Here is a 20,475-nt window from a genome sequence, read left to right as displayed (position 1 = left end):
CTAATAAGCATAATCTCCCCTACCGCCGTTATTCTGTCACTAAATCTAACGCATCTATTATTGCCCTGCCCTTGTACATGATTATTGATCTGTCTCTTCTCCCTTATTAAACTTTGAGCACCTTCAGAGGAGAAACTGTTGTCTACTCATCTCTCAATTCTTAGTTCCTTGTCCTGTACCCTTCATGTGATCAAAAAATGATTATGGAATTAAATATGAGTAACAATTAACACTTATACCTTTACTACTTTGCTTTCTCTTTTCTGACTTCCTAAAATGTTCCTTTTCATATCTCTTCACCCCTTCCAGGTAAAACTTCTCAAGGTTGTCTATATTTGGTGTCCTCTCCTCCCCTCCCAGGCACTTGCTGAAACTATTTCTATTTAGCTTTAGCTACCACCACTCTACCAAAACCACTTTCACTGAGACCATCAATAACCTTTGGCGGTTAAATCCAGGGGTTTCATTTTACCACTGGTTTTTATTTTGCATGACTCTCAGTAGCGTTTGACACTGTTGATCATGCTGTCCTTGACATACACTTCTTGGCATTCCGACACCATGCTTCTCTTACCTATTCTGCTATGTACCTCTTTCTTCTAAGCTTATTCACTGTCCTTAACAAATATGTATTATTCTCAGCGTTCCACTCTTGGCCTTCATCTCTTCTAACTATCCTCTCTCCCTAGGTGATCTCATTTATGCCCATAGATTCAATTTCTATCTGTTTAGTTAAGGATTCTGACATTTTTGTCTTTAGCTCACAACTTTCTTCTGGGATCTGGATCCCAAATATATGCAACTGTCTAGTTCCTATTTCCACTTGGAGTGACCTTAAAGTCTACATATCCAAAACTGAACTTTCTCTCTCCCACAACTGCAGTAATAGCAGTTACAACAAGAACGTGTTCCCCATCTCAAACAGTAGCACCCCAGCCACAGAGTCAAGTGCTCAAGCCAGAAACTCAGTAGTTTTAAGTTTGAGGCTTTATACAAATGACAATTTAAACTTAGTTAAGTTACTTCTGCTTTAATTTACTTCTAAAGCAACAAATCATATGGTAAAAATGAGCTAAATAGACAGCAGGGGAGGTTCATTTTCTTATTGGTTCCCTGTACCTCATACAGATGTGCCTGATGTGCAGTGGGCATAATGGCCAGGCTGAGTAAAACGTCCTCCAGATTAAAAGGTAATTGAAGTGGAACACACTGCTCTGTACCAGCACCCAGTAATGCATTCAGGGAGCCATGTCACCCAGGTGTGATGGAGAGGTTATAGGCCTTGAGTTTCTTACTGTGCCAGCACCTGGGCAAACTTTCCTTCTGATGCCTGTACTACGAAGGCAAAGCCTGGAGATTTTCCACTTATGTTTACTTAAGGCCTTTGTGGAAAATTCTAGCCACCTTTGACAATTATCTTTGACTCTTCCTGTTCCTTATCCTTGACACACAATTAATCACCAAGTCCTATTGTTTATAGCTCATAAAGATCTCTCGCTTTCATCTAATTTCCACCATTATTTATCACCTGGATGACTGGTACCCCCACTAATACTCTTGCTTTCCTCAACCTGTTCACCATAGCAGCCTGAATGATCTTTTCAAATAACAAATATGTTTGTATCACTGTCTTGGGGGAATTTTTTTGCCAAAAATCAGGGGATACTCCCTTACTCTCAGACCCCTTTCTAAGAAAGTAAAAAATGTTCAGAAATTCAAGAGAGAGACTTAATAAGAAGCAGGTTTGTAATTTTATTTTATTTTTGCATTGTTAGATTTAAAGTCAAACTGTGATGTCTCTGCCTTGTGATACACTATCGCCTAGCATTAGATTGTTTCATTTTAACTGAACTGTTGTTCTTTTGAATTGTTCCATTTCAGTATCTACAAGCTGAAGTAGGTCCCAATTCACCTCAGTTTATGGGATCCAAGTTATATGCCTGACCCTTAAAAGTTTTAACCCAACACTGTATTCCCTCTTATGCATACCATTTTTCCTTTGCCAATTAGGTGGCACTATTAGAGTTTTTATGTTCCTATTATCTTCACAGAGACACTAATTGTAACATTAATTTGATTAATCACATTAATATATAATTTCCCAACCCCTTTGGTGATTTTAAATCTTTACCTATTGTCAGAGGAATAGTCCAATAATGTATATAGCATACCTTGGAAGCTAGGTATGCTAACCTAGCTAGCTAACCAAAGCTAGATACAAGCTAACCTCACTATGGATGTACATGCTATGAAGGAGGAACACTGATAAGCAGGGCAGTTACTAACAATTAGAATTGGTGGGAGAACAAAAGTGAGCTGAGTCTATAGGTAGGACCCCTATACAACTTATTAGCGTATGGCGATACCTGCTCAGTCCGCTCCAGACAGCTGCATAAGAGATTTCCAAACTGCTTTTGGTTGTGCTGCTAACCACAGGAGGGAGTAGTTTCGCGCATTACAGGCACCATACACCCAGGCAGTAACTATAATTCATACCAGGTTGTAGTTCAGAACAAGTCACTCCAATATGTACTTCTGTGGTATGTGGATTATTTTGAGCTAAAGGGAACTGGGGCCCTGTGAGCTCAAGAGAAATTTTTGCCCAGCTTAATTACCTAGAACAATTTAAATAGGGATGTTGCCCTTTTTGACCTATCCATACCATATGACAGGCAAGCTACTAATTAACTGAACCTCTGCTGTTCTTATTGTCGTGCAATGACCTTCCTCCCCTCTAAATTTCCAAAGCACCCTTACCTTATCCTTAGCTTAGAATGCCATAGATACCGGATTTTAACTTCCTGCTCCTGAACCTCTCGTGTATATGGGTTCTCTGTCTCTCTCATTTATGTGTAGTTCCCATATATATGTATGTAATTAAATTTGGTTATTTTCTCCTGTTAATCTGTCTCATGTAGATTTAAAAGAAACTTGAAGGGTAAAGGGAAGTTTCTTTCTCACCCACCAGTAGGATTTCTTACCAGCTGATCACTGCTCACCTCAAAGCTGCTGCAGGAGAAAGATCCTGGGACCTCTAGTAGGAGCTGGCAACTAAAGCATTCTTGCCAAGTGAGACCCCTGGATCTGTACCTGCAGAGTTTGGTGGAAGCAGAGTGGTGATATAGTATTTTTTTTTTCTAAATTTAGATTAGCAGGAGAAAATATTTGTGAAACCAGTTTCTTTAGCTTAGCGATCATTGGTTATTTTATACGAGTACTCGTGGGTTTTGTTAGTTCTCTATTTGTCTATCTGATTTCTCATATTTCATCTTGTCATGTGTCCTGATAGCAAGACCTTTATAACCAGTGAAAATATTTGTTCTCTGGCCTCCACCATCCAGAGGCTGTACTTGCTAGGGTGTACCTTGCTCTCTGTCCAGCTATGCCAACCTCTGAAAGGAGTTTTTGGTATCTACCCATTTCTTCCCAGAGGTAAAAACGGGGCCCCTGATTCTTGTTTTTCACCAGTCAGAGGATGCATATGCATCTGGCGGGCAGCCAAGTAGGCTGTAGATCCAAATTTAGTGCATCTTAACACCCATGCAAAAAGGAGGAGGGGACGTGTGATTCCCTGTTTTGGAATGACTGTTTCTAACTCCAGAAGTGAACTTTATCCCCTGAAGGTTGTATCTTTAAGCCCTCTGTTGGGGATCCATCTTGCATCCATAGTTCCTACTGGTTTGAGTTACTACTAAGATCCTACTTGTCAAGGCCAGATGATGGGTCCTTTGAATTGGAAAAACTTCTAAATCGAAAAGAAAAAGTTTAGAGAGCTCTCATATTGTTATAATTGCTAGTCATCAAGGCTTCTTAATAAGATGGAAAGACAGAAATTAGAAAAAAAAATTTAGTGTTTACTCTGACCCTGTGCTGTTTGCTTTCAGACATTGCAAGTACAATTGTCCTGCACTTAAGAAGGGAAGGAAAATAATGGTAAAAATCTTACTAAAAGGCTACCTAAAAATTTTATATCCTAAGAACTCAGCTTGATAACTGTCGGGTTGGAAGCTCCAAAATGCGGCCAGACAGAAATGTGGGCTAAGCTCCACTGGCAGCAAGGGTCCTGCCAAACCGTTGCCGCCTTCAAGGAAATGACAACCTAGAGTCTTTTATGAGGAACTTCCCAGTTAGATTAGATCAGTCAAAAATATGCTGAAAAAGCAGGGGTTGCCCAATCAAATCATCAAAATGACAAACATTTTAAAATATATATATATTTATTTATAGAGGTAGAACAAAGAGAACACAGAAAGGAAAATCACAGGACTTATTTCAGCACAGTGGAAATTTTTTTGGCTGTATTTTGCCATGTATAATGCATACTTTTTTGCCCAAATTTTTGAGAGAAAAATAAGGATGCATTTTATACATGGGTATAATGACTACATATATGGATATAATAATCCCATGTATAATGCACACAAAACATGTTTGTGCATTATACATGGCAAAATATGATGTGTATGTATGTATGTATTTATATTAATTGATTTGAGAGAGATAGGAAGGGAGTGAGAGAGAGAGAGAGATTGAGAGATTTGCTGTTCCACTTATTTATGCATTCATTTGTTGCTTCTTGTATGTGCCCTGACCAGGGATCAAACTTGCAACCTTGGAGTATTGGGATAACCCTCTAACCAAGTGAGTACCCAGCCAGAACAAGGTAGATATCTTTAGATAGTTATTTTTTTTAATTGGGATAAATAAAAATGGATATTAACGGGATTAAAACAAAGGTTTTAATACATACTACCTAAGGTTGGGTGAGCCAGAAAGTCCTTTTCTCAGTCCCCCAACATTAAAGGGCCCTAAACAAGTCTGCTCTATTTATCTCGTTCGGAGAAATTTAAAAAACCGGAAGACAGAGATTACAATGGGAAAACCTGACCAGCAGTCGCTTGGGGCAACTTAAGTTAGGCAAGTTAATTAAGTTAAAGATTGACACCAGGGCCAAGGTCTCTTGGCGTGATCCCTCGCTAAGGACCCAAAGCCTTTTACACACAAGTGGGCAAAATCGTCAGGAGATAGAAAAGAGAAATTTCCACAACTCTTTGATATGGGACTTCCAAGAACCGAGGTGCCAAAACCCATTGGTGAAGCCCTGACTCAGGCTGCAATTAGAGTAAAAGAGTATAGAAATATAAGGATTTACAAAATTATGAAAACTGGAATTTTTAGCAAGTCTTATGTCGAGAAGTTATCTCAACTGTACCTGAATACTTCGTGGGAATGGTTGTTATGTCCGGCTGGAAACATATCTCTTACCCAGTATTGTAAAACCAAAACTTATTAATAAAGCCTTAATGGAGGCTACAGTTAAGGATGTAAGAGTTGATGAAATTAAGGCAAAAGTTTATAGGTGAATTGGTAAATTTTGAACAGGCTTTCTATGACGTGTATCTTTTACCTGATTGTATTGTGGAACTAGACATTGTGTCCCATTGAGGGGAACATTCCCCTGCCTAATGTTATAAAACAGGACATATAAATCCATCCTTCAAACAATATTAATAAATATGATAAAGAGGAAAAAAAAAAGTATAGCTTCATTTAAAGATTGGTTGCCAAAGGCTTGAAATGTTGAAGAGATAAAAGCTACCTAAAACCGAACACTATAAAACTGATGCTATTTCTTACAGGTGATTGTCCTCAGATATTCTTTACTACTTCGTCTAAGGCCAATGTAAGGGCCATGATTAGAGGGTTTTTAAACCCAGGGAAGATTCTCAAAAGTTTTTGTAAATGGATTATCTCCTGAGCCCAGTGAGAGAGGGAAATAAAACTTCATGTGGTCCCTTTTTCCCAAATCTAGACCAACTAGTTGTTGTTCCTTTTTCTCCTCGTGTTAGCTCTCGCCTGTGTCCTCGGGGTGGGTGTGGCTCTCTGCCCACCTGATACTTGCAGGCTGTCAGAGGGAATGACTCTGGAAGGTCATAAATGGCACCCTCCTGAGTCCATGGGATCATTTAATGCTTACAGAAATATTTACCATTTGTCTAAGCTGAAACCTGATGAGACAATTGAAATAGTTTAATTAACTTTTTATCAGCAATTTGGCAAAATTGGCAGCTGATGATTCAGAGCCTGATAGAAAAAAATTTCTAAGTACCCCTTACAAGTCTTTGTGAAACCATAAATGCAGCTCTAGAAGTAGTTCCGCTTCCATCTATCTTTACCATCCTCAGTTTCTAGGAGTGAAGGAAAAAAGGTGTTAAGGCTTAAGGTGTTTTCTTTTTAAATAAGTACAAAAGGCTATAGAAGCACCCTTGCCCAAAATCTAACTGTAACTTCCATAAGATTGTTTTTCTCCATAAATATAAATAAGAAAAGCTTTAGCTCTATAAACAGGTAACCTGAATTTATTTCATCTGTCAGAAAGAGTTTGAGTCCAACTGTTGTTTTACATTATCATACCCATCTCATGAGAATCATTTTTTAAAAAATTTTATATTTATTGATTTTAGAGAGGGAGAGAAAGGGGGTAGAGAGAAAAAGGAGCGGGGAGAGAGAGAAGAAACACATCGATTTGTTGTTCCACTTATTTATGCATTCATAGGTTGATTCTTGTATGTGCTCTCACTGGGGATTGAACTCACAACCTTGGCGTATTGAGACAACACTCTAACTAACTGAGCTACCTGGCCAGGGCCTCATTAGAACCATTTTAAAACAAAGACTGTTAGATCACAGGAAAACACTTATGTTTACCAGGTATTTGAAAGATATGATTAAGGATACAGATGAACAGCCAGGTGAGGCTATACATAGGGAGAAGTCTAGGAGGGTCCCACGTACAGAAGCTTCTGTCCCCATGAAGCTGGGACGTATCACCCTCCCGGTATGGGGATGTGTTCACAGTCCTGGAAAGCTCTCTGAACCATATACTATTGGGATTTTTATGGAGGCTTTACCGTATAGACATGATGGATCTTTAATTTCATTTTTAGCCCTGTTCTCTCTCAAGTGAATGGGGTACAGCACTGAAAATTCCAAGCTTCTAATCATGGCTAGGTTTTTCCACTAACCAGCTCTCATCAAGTCACCCCCAGAGATGCCTCATTAGAACAAAAGACACTCCTGTCACCCAGGAAATTACAAGGATTTCAGCAGCCCAGTTTCAGGAAGCAGGGTCAAAGAGCAAATATTATAACAAAAGAAACTTTTAGTGCCCTTGTTAGTTAGGAAATTCTGAGAGTTTTGGGGGGCCCTGTCCCAGTAACAGGGATGAAGACCAAATACATATATTTTTATTATAAATCAAAATATCACCTCTATACATCCTTAATTGGACATGTCCTAAGGACAAAAATAATTACAAAGAAATATGAATCTGCCCTGGTCCAGTAGCTCAGTTGGTCAAATCGTCACCCCCAAGGCCGCAGGCCAGGGTACATACAAGAATCAAGTGATGTTTCTCTCTCTCTCTCCCCCTCCCTTTCTTTCTCTCTCTCTAAAAAGCAATTTAAAAAGAAATATCATTTTTTCTATAATCATATTGTTAGTGATAGTATTGGTATTGTCTATCCAGAATTATATATTTTTTAATTTTAACTTTATATAATAATATATATTATTGGAACACATCAAATATAATTATATGCATATATTTTTACTAGAACATATCAAATTTGTAAAAATCCAGAGTCCGTGTATTATTAACAACAACAAGAAAAAAGCCTCACTGATCCCTATGGAGAATGCTAGGATACCAACACATTATTCAGAAAATGGAAACTAAATGAAGAGAATGGATGAAGCTTTCCTTCCCTATAAGAACTGCACCTCAGGGTAACCCGAGGGAATAATAGAGGAGAGAAAGTTTCTCCATAGAGAAATATTCCAGAAAAATAAATTAAGAAGGAATGGTAAAATTAAAATATTACCCTAATAAAATCCTGGTGATCAATGGCTGCTGACATCACAAAAAGAGAAACAATTAGGCTTATATGTCTCCTTATTTGATTCAACAAGACATATATAACACCTATGAAGTCTCCCTATTCCCCCTACATTGAATCTGAATCTGATCAAATCTCTTACCTAATTACCAGTTTTACAGAAAATGTAGGAGACAGAGGAACATGTTAAATAGCATCATAGAGATGTAACCAGGAAAATCCAAAACAAAGACAATTATACAGAATGATCCAGTTTTTTCAAGAAATATATTCAAGTAAAAAAAAAAGATGGTAAAATATTATATACTTTAAAAGATTTAAGCTACAATTCAACCAAATGTAGTATGACTCTTGAGTAGATCCTCATGTTAACAAATCAACTGTAAGAACATTCTGAAACAATTAGAAAATTTTTAATTTTAATTGGACATTTTATAATATTTATTACTAAGTTTCTTAGGCATAAAAACATTATAGATATTTTAACTTTATATTTCAGAGACATATACAATAATAAAAGTTTTCTTTTAATATTACTTCTACCATGATGCATTTTACTCACCCTGTGCTTGGGGTGTTCATGACATTTCATTGAAATCTGAAAGATGAGTAGGCGTCAGCTTCAACCCAAATGTCACTTGCTCCAATAAACCGTCCCTGAATCCCCAGACTATGTCAGCTTCTCCTGTTACGTAGTGTCATAAGTGCCTTATATTAGCTCTTCTGATACCAAAATAATTGTAACTAAATCATTAATTATGCAAGAATTATTTAATGTCTTCTGCCCTAATAATATATAACACCCTATGAAATCAGACGCTGTCCATTTCTGCTTCACCATTCCATCTCTAATGCATTATGCTCACTGGGCATTTCAGTCTGTTTTTATTGGATGAATAAAGTGTCATATCCCTGCGTCGGAAGAGCCTGTGGTGGATTCCCAAGGTCAGTGGAATGCCAAGGATTTATAAGGAGGTAACATCCCTGGATTCAAATCTTGACTGTCATTTACTGTGTGAGATTGAATTAATGACTTACCCCTTCCTGTAAAATAAAAGATTGTTGGGAGAATTAAGATAATGCATTTAAAGTTTCTTATCTACAGTTTTGCCTTCCGTGCATTTAGTTACCCACAGTTAACCATGGTCCAAAAATAGGAAACGGAAAACTCCAAAAATAACAATTGATAAGTGTTATTATAAGCATGATAAAAATCTCACACTGTTCCACTTCTTCCTTCTAGGAATATGAATCATCCTTTTGTTTAGCATATCCACGCTCTGTACTCTACCTGACTGTTAGTCATTTAATAGCCATCTTGCTTGTCAGACTGTCAGATATTGCAGTGCTTGTATTCCAGTAACTCTTACAGTAGCCTCATACTATGTCATAATGCTTACAGCATCCACCTTGCTTTATTTTATCACATAGGCATTGTTATCTCACATCATCCCAAGAAGGGCAGTAGAGTACAATAAGATATTTTGAGAGAGAGAAAAAGAAACCACATTCACATAACTTTTATTGAAATATAATTGTTTCTGTTAATTATTGTTGTTGATTTCTTGCCACGCTTAATTCATTAGTTAAACTTTATTGTAGGTGTGTAGCTATAGGAAAAAACAATGTATATGGGGTTGTTACTATCCATGGTTTCAGGCATTTACTGGGGGTCTTAAAACATATCCCCCCAAATAAGGGGGGATTACTGTGCAGAGAAGTATCTAACAATTGTTAACTGTTATTTAGTTATTCATTCATTCAGAAACTGTTCAGGTAACCATAGATTTCTTGGCGAATGAGAAAGGTGATACCTTTGGCCTCCTGGAATACTTTTAGTAGGGGAGAAATTAATAAACAAGTAAATGAATAGTATAATGTTGGGTACAGCATATATATATTATAAGGAATGATAAGACACTATTTTAAATGAAATAACTTGAAAATAATTCTCTGGGGTGATATCTGAAAAAAAGGAAGGGAATGAGCCTTGGTCAGGTAGTTCAGTTGTCTGAAGTGTTGTCCTGATACAGCAAAGTTGCAGGTTCAATCCCTGGTCAGGGCACATACAAGAAGAAACCAATGAATGCATAAATAAGTGGAACACAAAGTGGTGCTTCTCTCGCTTTCTCCCCTTACCTCTCTCTCTAAAAAAAATTTTTAAAAAAAAAGAAGCTTTGAAAAAATTACAAAAGGAAGGGAATGAGCAATGCAAAGATGTAGCGAAGAAAGGAATGGTAAAAAAAAAATAGCTTTTCCATAATAATCTACTATGATTATGGATTTATTTTTCATCATAGTTCTGTCAATTTTTTTTTGCTTTATATATATTTTGAGACTGTTAATCAAAGCATACAGAAATAAAATCATGACATCTTCCTGATGAATTGAACATTTCAACATTATGAAGTGAATTGTTAGTAATATTTTTGCTGTAAAGTATATTTCATTTATATTATACATTCATTGGTTTCTCTACTAGTATAGGTAGATGAGCTTTCTTTTGGTCAGTTTTCTCTTGGTATATATTTTTCCTACTTTTTTCCCAACACTTGTGCATGTAATTCCTGTTTATTATTTATTGTAAGGCATGTTTCCCCTAGAAAAATGCCCATCTTGGAGTGGGCACTCAGAGTATTTGCTGAATAAATGAATTTGTTGGATGAAGACAGCACTTTGTCTGTTGTTGAGGAAAGTTAAGTTAACTCATAAATGGTAATTCCTCAGTGTTTCAATTGACCAACTGTGTGAGCTCTTCAGATGTAAGTAAACAGTACCCCTTTCAAAGACCTCTTCTAAACTTTTGACTACAAGGATCTCTCTTCCCCCATCCTGCTCAGTGTTATGATGCATTTCCTTCCTTGCTAACCACAAGGCAAGTGAGGAGAGGGGTAGAACTCCGTTATAAAATAGATCCTCTAATTTTATATGTTAAGGCACTGGGGTATGGTGGTAACTTCCTATGGTTAGTGAACACTCCCCCTCTTTCCTTCCTGAAGCTTGGTTCTTGCAAACAACAAAGTAATACTAAAATTCTATTTCAGTGATCATATTTCCCACAAATATAAAAGTACTCAGGCAAAAATGAGTATCATTGTGCCTTGAAGAAAAGTGAGGAAAAGAAAGATAGCTGAGTGCTGCTGCTATTGTTGTTGTTAGGTAATAATTTGACTTATTTGATATTATCTTCCCCCTCTCTGGAACAAACCATACATTTCCTCAGTTGTTCTCATCCCTCTAGATTGCCTCTTCTCTCTCCACCTACCCAAATCTTACTGCCACCTTCAACATCAAGTGATGTTTACTGATAACAGTTTATGTTTACACAAGGTATAAGATATTGTTGATAAACAAGGGAACAAGTTAGCGTCTTTCCACAATGCCAGGTTTATTAGGAGAGGCTTCCTTAACAAGCCAAAAGAGTTACATACAGTTTACACACAGAGAGGCGAGCATATACCACTGAAGCCAGTAAAGTGAGCATTGGGTCCTGGTCACTGCTGGTGTCCACAGGTGAAGAAGAGGGCATCAGTCTCAAGCCAGGCCTCTGCAGTGGAGGCACATGTCCAGTGGAGTGGAAGTCCACCAGGGCTCTGAGCATGACTTGTGGTACAGCCAAACTCGAGCATTGGGTGGTCGGAGCTCTGAGTTCTTAGAGCCCACCAGGGGTGAAGGTCCTATTCACATCAGTGTCCTGATGGAGACCTTATCTAAGTGGGCAGACGTGGTTTGCAGCACTCCAGGCCCCTCATAAGGCTGTTCCTGTTACACTCCCTTACCTCGGTCTTGACCATAGCGCTTGACATAACTGTCATGGCTGACAGTGACTCCATACTGGATTGTCAAAGGTGTCCAAAAAGTCCGCTCTTTTCTTGCTCTACACAGGTATGGACGTAGAATGTTGCAATTTAGGTGTGTGGATAAAACATGAATACATAAAAAATAACTATAATAAGTGAATAAATAGTGGGTGTTAACTGAATTATTTGGACAAAATAACAAGAGTTCAAAAAAATCTAGAAACAATTATGGAAGAAGCCTCTAGTAGAAGGTTGAATTTGTATTGAGTGTTTTTGAATGAGAAAGATCTAGATAGTGGGAATTCTTTTGAGACCAAATTTTTTAAAAATGAAGAGCAAAATTATTAAACAAGGCATGCTTATGGCACAGTCTAGAAACAATGACTAAGCTGATTTGGCGGAAGTTGGGGTTTTTGGAGTAAAGTGATAGCTCGAAAAAAAGATAGGTTAGGCCTGGAAATATACATTGCAACCAAAATTGCAAAAAAGGTGATTCATTAAATAAGACTAAGGAATAAGAACATTATTATGTAGGCAAAGGAAGCCATTTAAGAACTTTTTGGTGGAAAGGAGTAAAATTAGAGCCATGGTTTCTACAATGACATTTACATGAGGATTCAGAGACACTCAATATCAGGGAGAGGGAAATAAAGAAAATGAAAAAAAATGCCTCTGTTCAAAACAGTAGAAGAGAAAGGGTAGTACTATTACTATAAAAAGTGAAGTCTAAGAGTTAAGAAAATGAGTTGAGTTTTGTATATGTTGAGTCCCATGAAGTCTCTTTCTCAATTATTCCAATCTGTTTTGACCACCTCAAAATATAGTGACTTAACAAGAATTTATTATCCTCAACAGTTCTGTAGACTAGTTGAATGGCTCTTCTGCCAATTTTGTGGGGCCCTCTCATTTAGCTGCATACATGGTTGGCTAGGTTGGAATGCTGGCTGTCAACTAGGGGGCTCAGAGAGGCCCTCTGCATGGCCTGCTGCCCTATGGTATGATAAATTGGCTCTGATGTGGGAGTCTCAGGCAGCATTCCAACAGTATAAAAGCTATCTGCTGGTGAATTTCTTCCCTTAGTTGTTTTCAAAGTTTAACAAGTACACCTGTGATTAGGACCCATTGTCATGACCTAATCACCTATTTCCTTGCAAAATGACCTTGAAGCATAAAATAACATCAAATTATTTATTTATGTATTTATGTATTTATTATTTAGGTTTGAAATCTGGACTTCCTTTAATTAAAGTGTTACATGCATACAAAGATTTTCCTGACATACAAACAAACTAAATGTGTTGAGAATCAAATTATTCAAGCTTTAGGGCATCTTGAACGTCTAATGACAATATATCAAATCCATTTCTTTCCAGATAAAAGAGACTATTACATTGCCCATCTCGACGTCTAATGTTCCTTATAGTCCATGCCATCCACAATTTTCTTCAGTCTTTGATTTTCTGACTCAGAAATAGAAATGATGGTTTGAGATATTCCTCGAAGGTTAGTTATTTGTGAAAAAGAAATAGGGATTAGCAGAATGAGTACACCTTAGTCAATGACCTCAATTGTTACAGGCTTAGAATAACACCATATGAGGCTATAATAATTAAGATGTAAGTTAAAAATAGCTGACTGATGACATCTGGAACTTTCTTGGAAAATTTTGTTTAGGGTCAAATAGAATAAATAAATTAGAGATTGAAATCAGCTATAGAATGTAGTGCTTTTACTTAGATGTTTTATTATATGATAAGGTAACATTTAGTAGTTATTTTAAAATACTTTTTTTTGTAGTAGAAATCATAAATGACTGAATCAAAAGTTCATTTCAGTTCTCTTCTTACCTTGACAGGGTATAACGTACCCACAGAGAGGAACACGCTGATGGCCTTCCTTGTCACATGGTGATGGTGACTGGAATCACAGAAACAGTATCTAGCAAAAAACAGGTACCTTGCTTCTTGAGGGCTTTAAATATTTTTGTTTTCTTTTAATCATTCTCTATTAAGTGGTTATAAAGGTGACAGCATTTTTGCTTAAAATATCTGGTTCTCTGAAAAATATAATGGAAACATAGAAAAAGCTTTGTATTTCTAAACTTCTAAACAATGCACAAATTTCAAAACATGAATAATCAATTTACCCCCTCCACAAAATCCAGAAAATGCCAAGTCATCTGAGAGAGAGTCTGTCTAGAGCTTTTTCTCTCCTTCCTCCCTCCCTCCCCTCCTCCCTTTCTCTTTCTCTTTCTCTCTTTTTCTCTTTCTCTCTCTTTCTTTCTTTCACTGCTCCAGTCAATGAAAGGGAAACTATTGAGGCCCCAGGGTCACAGGGATTAGGCAGAAGACCATCCTATTGGCCAGAGGAAGTGATGGAGGGGCCTTATTTAACCTTCTTCTTGGAGCGAAGGTTGCTCGTGTGGCCGCAATTCTCCTTGCGGCAGTTGACAGTGGGGAGGGGGCTGCAGGTGGGCATAACCCTTGCAGCAGATCATCTCGTCACAGTTGTACTTCTGGGCGAGCTGCCAGGGGTTGGGGGCCTCAGTGATGCCACCACACAGATGAAGCAGCAAGCGTAGGGTGGACTCTTTCCGAATGTTGTAGTCTGAGAGAGTGCCGCCATCCTCCAGCTGTTTGCCCCTCAAAATAAGATGATGCTGCGCAGGCAGGATGCCTTCCTTGTCTTGGATTTTAGCTTTGACATTCTCAGTGATGTCACTGGGCTTAACCGCAAGGGTAATGGTCTTGCCAGTCAGGGTCTTCACAAAGATCTGCATCTCTGTGTCTGCTGGGGAGGCTGCATGGATGCCACAACCAACACACTCCCCCGCCTCCTTGAGAAGAAAGAGCCTTTTTCATTGAGCTCTTACCAGATTCCTCACTGAAAGTATTCCAAACCCTCTTACCACTCCTCAAGCTTCCAATTCTATTCTACCTTCACCCAGTCCTCATTTTTCCTGGAAAGAGCAAAACCAACACCTATGTTTCAGGTATCTCACATGTGGCACAAGGATATAACATGCCACCAAAAACATGGATATTTTTTAAAGTAACCATTTAATTTTGACATGATATTTATAGATTCACATGTAGTTGTAAGAAGTAATATACAGAGAAATCCCATAAACCCTTTACTTAGTTTCCTCCAGTGCTAGCATCTTATAAAACTCTGGTATAATAACACAACTACCACCTGATATTTATTGTTAGCTCACCAGAAAATACTTTGTTGTTGTTTATGGATTAATTAAGTCATTTAAGTTTATTGGCCAGTCGGTGTAGCCTGCACCGGCTAATTGTACAACCAATAGAAGTAAAGAGTCATGCTGGAGCCCTGAAAAGTGTAGCTCAGTTGGTTGGACTCAATCCTGCAACTCAAAAGTTTGCGAGTTCAGTTCCAGGTCAGGGCACATGCCTGGGTTGCAGGTTCAGCCCCCCAGTTGGGGGTATGTGCAAGAAGCAACGGATTAATATTTCTTTCCCTCTCTTTTTCCCTCCCTTCCCCCTCTCTATAAATAAGTAAATAAATAAATAAATAAATCATGTTGGAAAAATTGCATCAGTCATATTAATCACACTGAATGAAACTAATTAATAACTTTAATTTCATTAAGAGAGTAGTTCTCTATGAGAATGTGGGGGAAAGTACTAAAAAAATAAACTTACATGGTTTTCATCTGTTTATTTGTTGTGTTGTTTTCAAAATATACTGCCTTTCCCCATTATGATAAACTTTCATGCCTAGTGATGTGGTATGCAGAAGTCTAAAATGGCCCCCGAATTTCCCAGTCATATGTTGTACATGCCCTGATAATCCTTGGGACTGAATGTCAATGGCAGAGGTGACCTCATTTTCCCAGAGCTTCCGGACAAAAACGTAGCCCAGCTGACACTTTGATTTCAGCCTTGTGACGCGGTTCGCAGAGAGCCCAGCTGCCCCTTGCTGGACTTCTGAACAATCAGTGAAGCGGAGGATGGGAATGAAACTCTGGCGACTCTGTATAACCCCTCACGATTCTGCAATAATGACTTCCTCTGAGAACCCGCATACTAAAATTACATAATGAAACTAGAGTAACAAAGATTTACAACAAAAGGAAAACAGGAATAAATAAAGTATCATGTTGCCCTGACTCACCTTGGAGTCATATTTAATAGTAGCAAGCCCAGCACAGCCACATTCATCTCACCATTACCATGAATAAAAACTTGCGGTAACTGACACATATATCATGTCAAAGTGTGTATCTTATATATAAAACACTTAGGAGCTCCTGTTAAGTCTCAAATTTTCTTAATGTTGCACTCTCTCTTGCTTTGTTGCTTCATTTGTTTCTCTGAGGAAAGAAAGTATCTCATTACTGTCAAGGTAACCATTCCCTCTGTGTTAATGGGGCATTTAGGAAAAAGCCCATTCTACGCCTTTTTCATTTTTACTTTTTTTTTTCAGGGAGACAAATTCACTTGCCTAGCCACTGCATGTGATTTTAATACATAAATACATAATCTCAGCCCTCTTTGATTGAGAAGTCATGTTCATTCATTCACTCAACAAGTATCATCTGAATACGGCTCTGTATCTTATGTTAAGGTCTGGGGATACACAAGAAGAACACAATCCCTGTCAGGGGAACTTACATTCTAGAGGTAGAGTTCAGCTCTCACAAGGCAAGTGCCGTGAGAGAGGCAAGGAGAGGGAGTTGGGGGAACATTGGGAGGGACCGCTAGCTCAGGGAAGCTTTATTGGGGACCACCAAAAAACAAAAACAAAAAAAAGAAAAAGAAAAGAGCTTTCCTGAGGAAGAGTTTCCTATTGCTGCTACAACAAATTGCCACAAACTTAGTGCCTTAAAACAACACACATTTATACAGCATGGTGACTATTGTTGATAATACTATATTGTGTATTTGAAAGTTGTTAAGAGAGTAGATCTTAAACATTTTCATTACCAGAAAAAGAATTGTAACTATGTGTAGGGATGGATGTTAACTAGACTTTTCATGGTGATTATTTCCCAATATATACAAATATCAAATCATTATGTTGTATACCTGAAACTAAGATAAAGTTATATGTCAATTTTGTCTCAGTTACAAACAAGAAAAACACAAAACTATTATCTTGTAGTTCTTGATACTGGAGGTCCAAAATCAAGGTGTCAGCAGGACTATAATAACTTCTGGATGCTCTAGGGGAGAATCTGTTCTGCACCCTTTTTCTGCTTCTGTAGACAGTCTGCTCTCGTGGCTCCTGACCCCTCTTCTCCAGCAGTGGCGTGCTTCAACCTCTGCTTCCATGTCACATTTTCTCTCTCACTCTGACCCTCCCGCCTCCCTCTTCTGATTACTTTGGACCCACCAGATAATTCAGGATAAACCCATCCATTTCATTCATCCAGGACAAATTCACCCAGGATGATTCATATCAAGATTCTAAACCTAATTACAGCTGCAAAATCTTTTTTTCCTCACGTAAGGCAACAGATTGCAGGGATTATAATGTGGATGTCTTTGGGAGGCCATTGTTCAGCCTACCATAGGAAGTAACCCCAGAAGGAGATTGCAGACCTCCAGGCAGTACAAACATGTGGAAAAGCCTGAAAGAGACCTAGAGGAGGGGAGTTGCAGAACTTCAAAGCTCAGTGACATAACTATAAAATAATATATAAATACATAATAGTATTTATTCCACCTCTGAGCTTATACATAATTTAAGCCACAGTGATGATGAGTAAAGGAGGAGGAAATTCAAAAGAGAGGCTAAAATAGTAAACAAGAAGCAGAAAAGACTAACCTTATTGAGTTCTTGTTGAAATAACCTGAGCAGAGGAATCCATGGAAGAATTAAGCAGAAATGTGGCATGATTTCATTTATATTTTAGTTGATTGTCCTTGCTGATTGAAACCAAATTGTGGGAGAAAAGACCAGATGTAGTAAGTAGGGCCAGGACCAGGGAGAAGTGAGTGAAGCCCTTGGTTTGTATGTGCAATTGAAGGTGGCATGAAAAAACTAAGTAAATAAGATAAATGAAATTTTAGTGTAACATTTTTAAAAAGTCAAAATGTATGCAAAAAATGTATGATAAATAATTTTCATCATGAAAATTTTAAATAAAGCCTGGGTTATTGGGGAGAGCCTTAAAAGGGTGTTATAATAATCTAGGTAAGAGATGATGAGAGCCCAAAGCAGAGGAGTAGCACCGGACATAAAGTCGGTTGGATGGACTAAGGAAAACTATGAATGGAGTTGTGCCAAAGAGCTAGTGATATCTTTGTCTGAGAGAACAGGCAGGCAAAAGTTTAGATAGGAGAGATGGTATGATGCATAAGAAGGAAATTAAGTTCTGCGTTGGACATATTGCACTTAAAAAGTCTCTGATACCTTCAGCTGGAGATTCCAATAGGCAACTGAAATATATGAATATAATGAAGCAAAAATTGTACCCCAGTGTTTCTGTTCCTTCACCTGCTAACCTTTAAGTTTTTTTGTAGGGTCCCTGTTTGGGTGCCAGATGAGGGGGGCACCCTGTCCCACAGAGTCCCCCCAGCCACCACAGATGAGGAAATAAGTCATTCCAGACACTCTCAGTCTGCCAGGAAAAGGGGGTGGCAATTCCCTCTAGTGGAGAATGCCTTGAGCCCTTCTCTTGAAGTGGTTTTTATTGAGAAGGACAAGCACAGGGGTATACAGCATGCATGCAAAGCTTATCAGTCAATGCCTAAAGACTATGTTTTCAGAAAACAGATAGAGATCATAGATAACAATTGAAGGAACACAGAGATTTGCCTCAAGTCAGAGTCTGGTAGACAGGGTGGCGTCCGATTTGGCCTTGAAACCAGGGAAACTAATCTCATCCTATGCTCCGACCCCAAACATCAGTACTCATTAACTTGAGGGCATTCTTAGAAAAACAGGTTTCATAGGATTTAATGCATTCCTTTTCCAGGTCTAATCGCTTCCCCCTCCTCCGCCCCCGGAACCGCCTGATCCAGTTTAGGGCTGTACCTGCTCTAGTATTGTTTCACTGACCCTGTCAGGCAGGTGGAACAGAGCAGCCAAGAGATAAGGAGACTTTTCTCAAATAGGATGAGGATCGAACCATGGCAAAGCCGAGGGGTGAGGGTCTTTTGCCCCTTCTCCATGTCCCCCAAGTCCTTCCCTGATGGCCCCTATGTGACTGTGCCTGTGTTAGGTTGCCCCTGCCACCGAGGTGTCTTACCCATCATTGACTAACCAGCCATCCTGCGGGGCCAACCAGGGTCATGTGAGGGAGGATAGGTTTTGTCTCCTCAGTGGCCTATTTTCCCAAGGCCTCCTTGCTCCAGGCTTGGGGCCCTGTCGCCCCAAACTGTCAGCAAAGCTGCAGTCCCTGAAACCAGGCAGGATGGTTCCCAACATTTTTTCACTGTTGCTTCCCTGCCAGACCAGTCTTTAGGAGGCAACAAAAAGGATCTCAAAGCACTTATTTTATTGGGATATAGGAGTAAAAATTGGGAGCTCATTTTTGCAAGAGAGGTAACAAGGGAGTGTCAGGTATGTGTTAGAGCAACTGATGGATCTTCCCTTTGAAATTGACCATTTTCAGATTATTACATTTTCTCTCACTATTCCTTTCTGGTTCATGTGATCAGCTGTATCAATCTCTTACCTTTGTTCGTGCTGTTACATATTGACAACTTTGTCATTTCCTCTTTCTCATCAAAGACTTTAACCCCTGGGTTAGTCACACACATCTTATTACGACTGGACTGAACTCTGTTTACTCGGAATCCTAAATGCAAGCATACCACTCTAGGACTTTAATCTTCCTTCCAATTCTTCATCTGTCACTCCCATCCCCATTTCCTTGAGCTCATCAAGACTTGATGGGCCCTGACTTCCTGGACTGGGTGTCTGTTAGCCCCTTTCCACCTTTCATTTCCATTGCTGTCCACGTTACACTGCAGTAGTGTGTCACTTCAGCCATTTTTGCACCAATATCCTAAATTTCTCTGCTTTTTTCTCATATCATCTGATGGACTTGAACTCTCCATACCTTTTGCTTTTTTCTGGTGGTTTTCTGGTGATCTTTGGCATTCCATGGCTTGTAGAAGTATCATCTTCACCCAGTGCTCTCCCAGTGTGCATACCTGTATCCAAATTTACCCTCTCTATCAGGACACCAGATATATTGCATTAGAGCCCTACTTATTTTCCTTAACATTTTTCAGATCTGTCATAATTTGCTGATAGGAATAACAATTTGTAACTTAATTATTTTAATTACTTTTCTAAGCTTCTTAAATTCCACTTACACATAATCATGACGGCAGGGCCATAGCTTACACTTCCATTGTATTTGACCAGGATAAGATTTCAAATTAATTTCCTCCATAACTACATGTGAAAGAGATGTAAAGTAATAGCACTGAATCAGCACACAATTAGAACTTAAAATGAGGAGGGAAAAAGTGGACTCCACAGTGTCATATGACATGGTTAAGGACAAGATTTATTTGGGAAATAAAAGTGAAGTGTCAGCAAAAGGAGACAGATAAACTTCAGGCCCTTGAAAACTAGATCCATTGATTCCTACAGATCTTAGGACCATGAGAAATTGTAACTCTCTGGCTAGGTAGAATACACCAGCTAGTGGGTAGCTGAATTCAATTGTGGACCTACTCATTGGGAGATGGAGCTGCCTATTGTCTGGAAAACCTACAATGAGCTCTCTGGGCCACTTTTGGACAATTCTGCTCCTTACAGAATAGTGCTAAAAAAAAAGGGGGGGGGAA

At 38.6% G+C, this 20,475-nt stretch overlaps 1 protein-coding gene across 1 annotated transcript; it reads right to left on the bottom strand.

The window, feature by feature from the left end:
- Window positions 1-14,087: 14,087 nt before the first annotated feature.
- LOC129084707 (ubiquitin-like) lies at window positions 14,088-14,477 on the bottom strand. The gene has a single exon (XM_054590903.1). It carries the CDS (start codon window positions 14,475-14,477, stop codon window positions 14,088-14,090), a length of 390 nt encoding a protein of 129 aa, XP_054446878.1.
- Between the last annotated feature and the right edge of the window lie 5,998 nt (window positions 14,478-20,475).

This window comes from Pteronotus mesoamericanus, unplaced genomic scaffold, assembly GCF_021234165.1.
Source record: "Pteronotus mesoamericanus isolate MK-2021 breed Mesoamerican mustached bat unplaced genomic scaffold, CSHL_Meso_final scaffold_21, whole genome shotgun sequence".
Classification (NCBI taxonomy): Eukaryota; Metazoa; Chordata; class Mammalia; order Chiroptera; family Mormoopidae; genus Pteronotus; species Pteronotus mesoamericanus.
The sequence above is the reverse complement of the archived record's forward strand: the minus strand, read 5'-3'. Positions and strand labels throughout refer to the sequence as shown.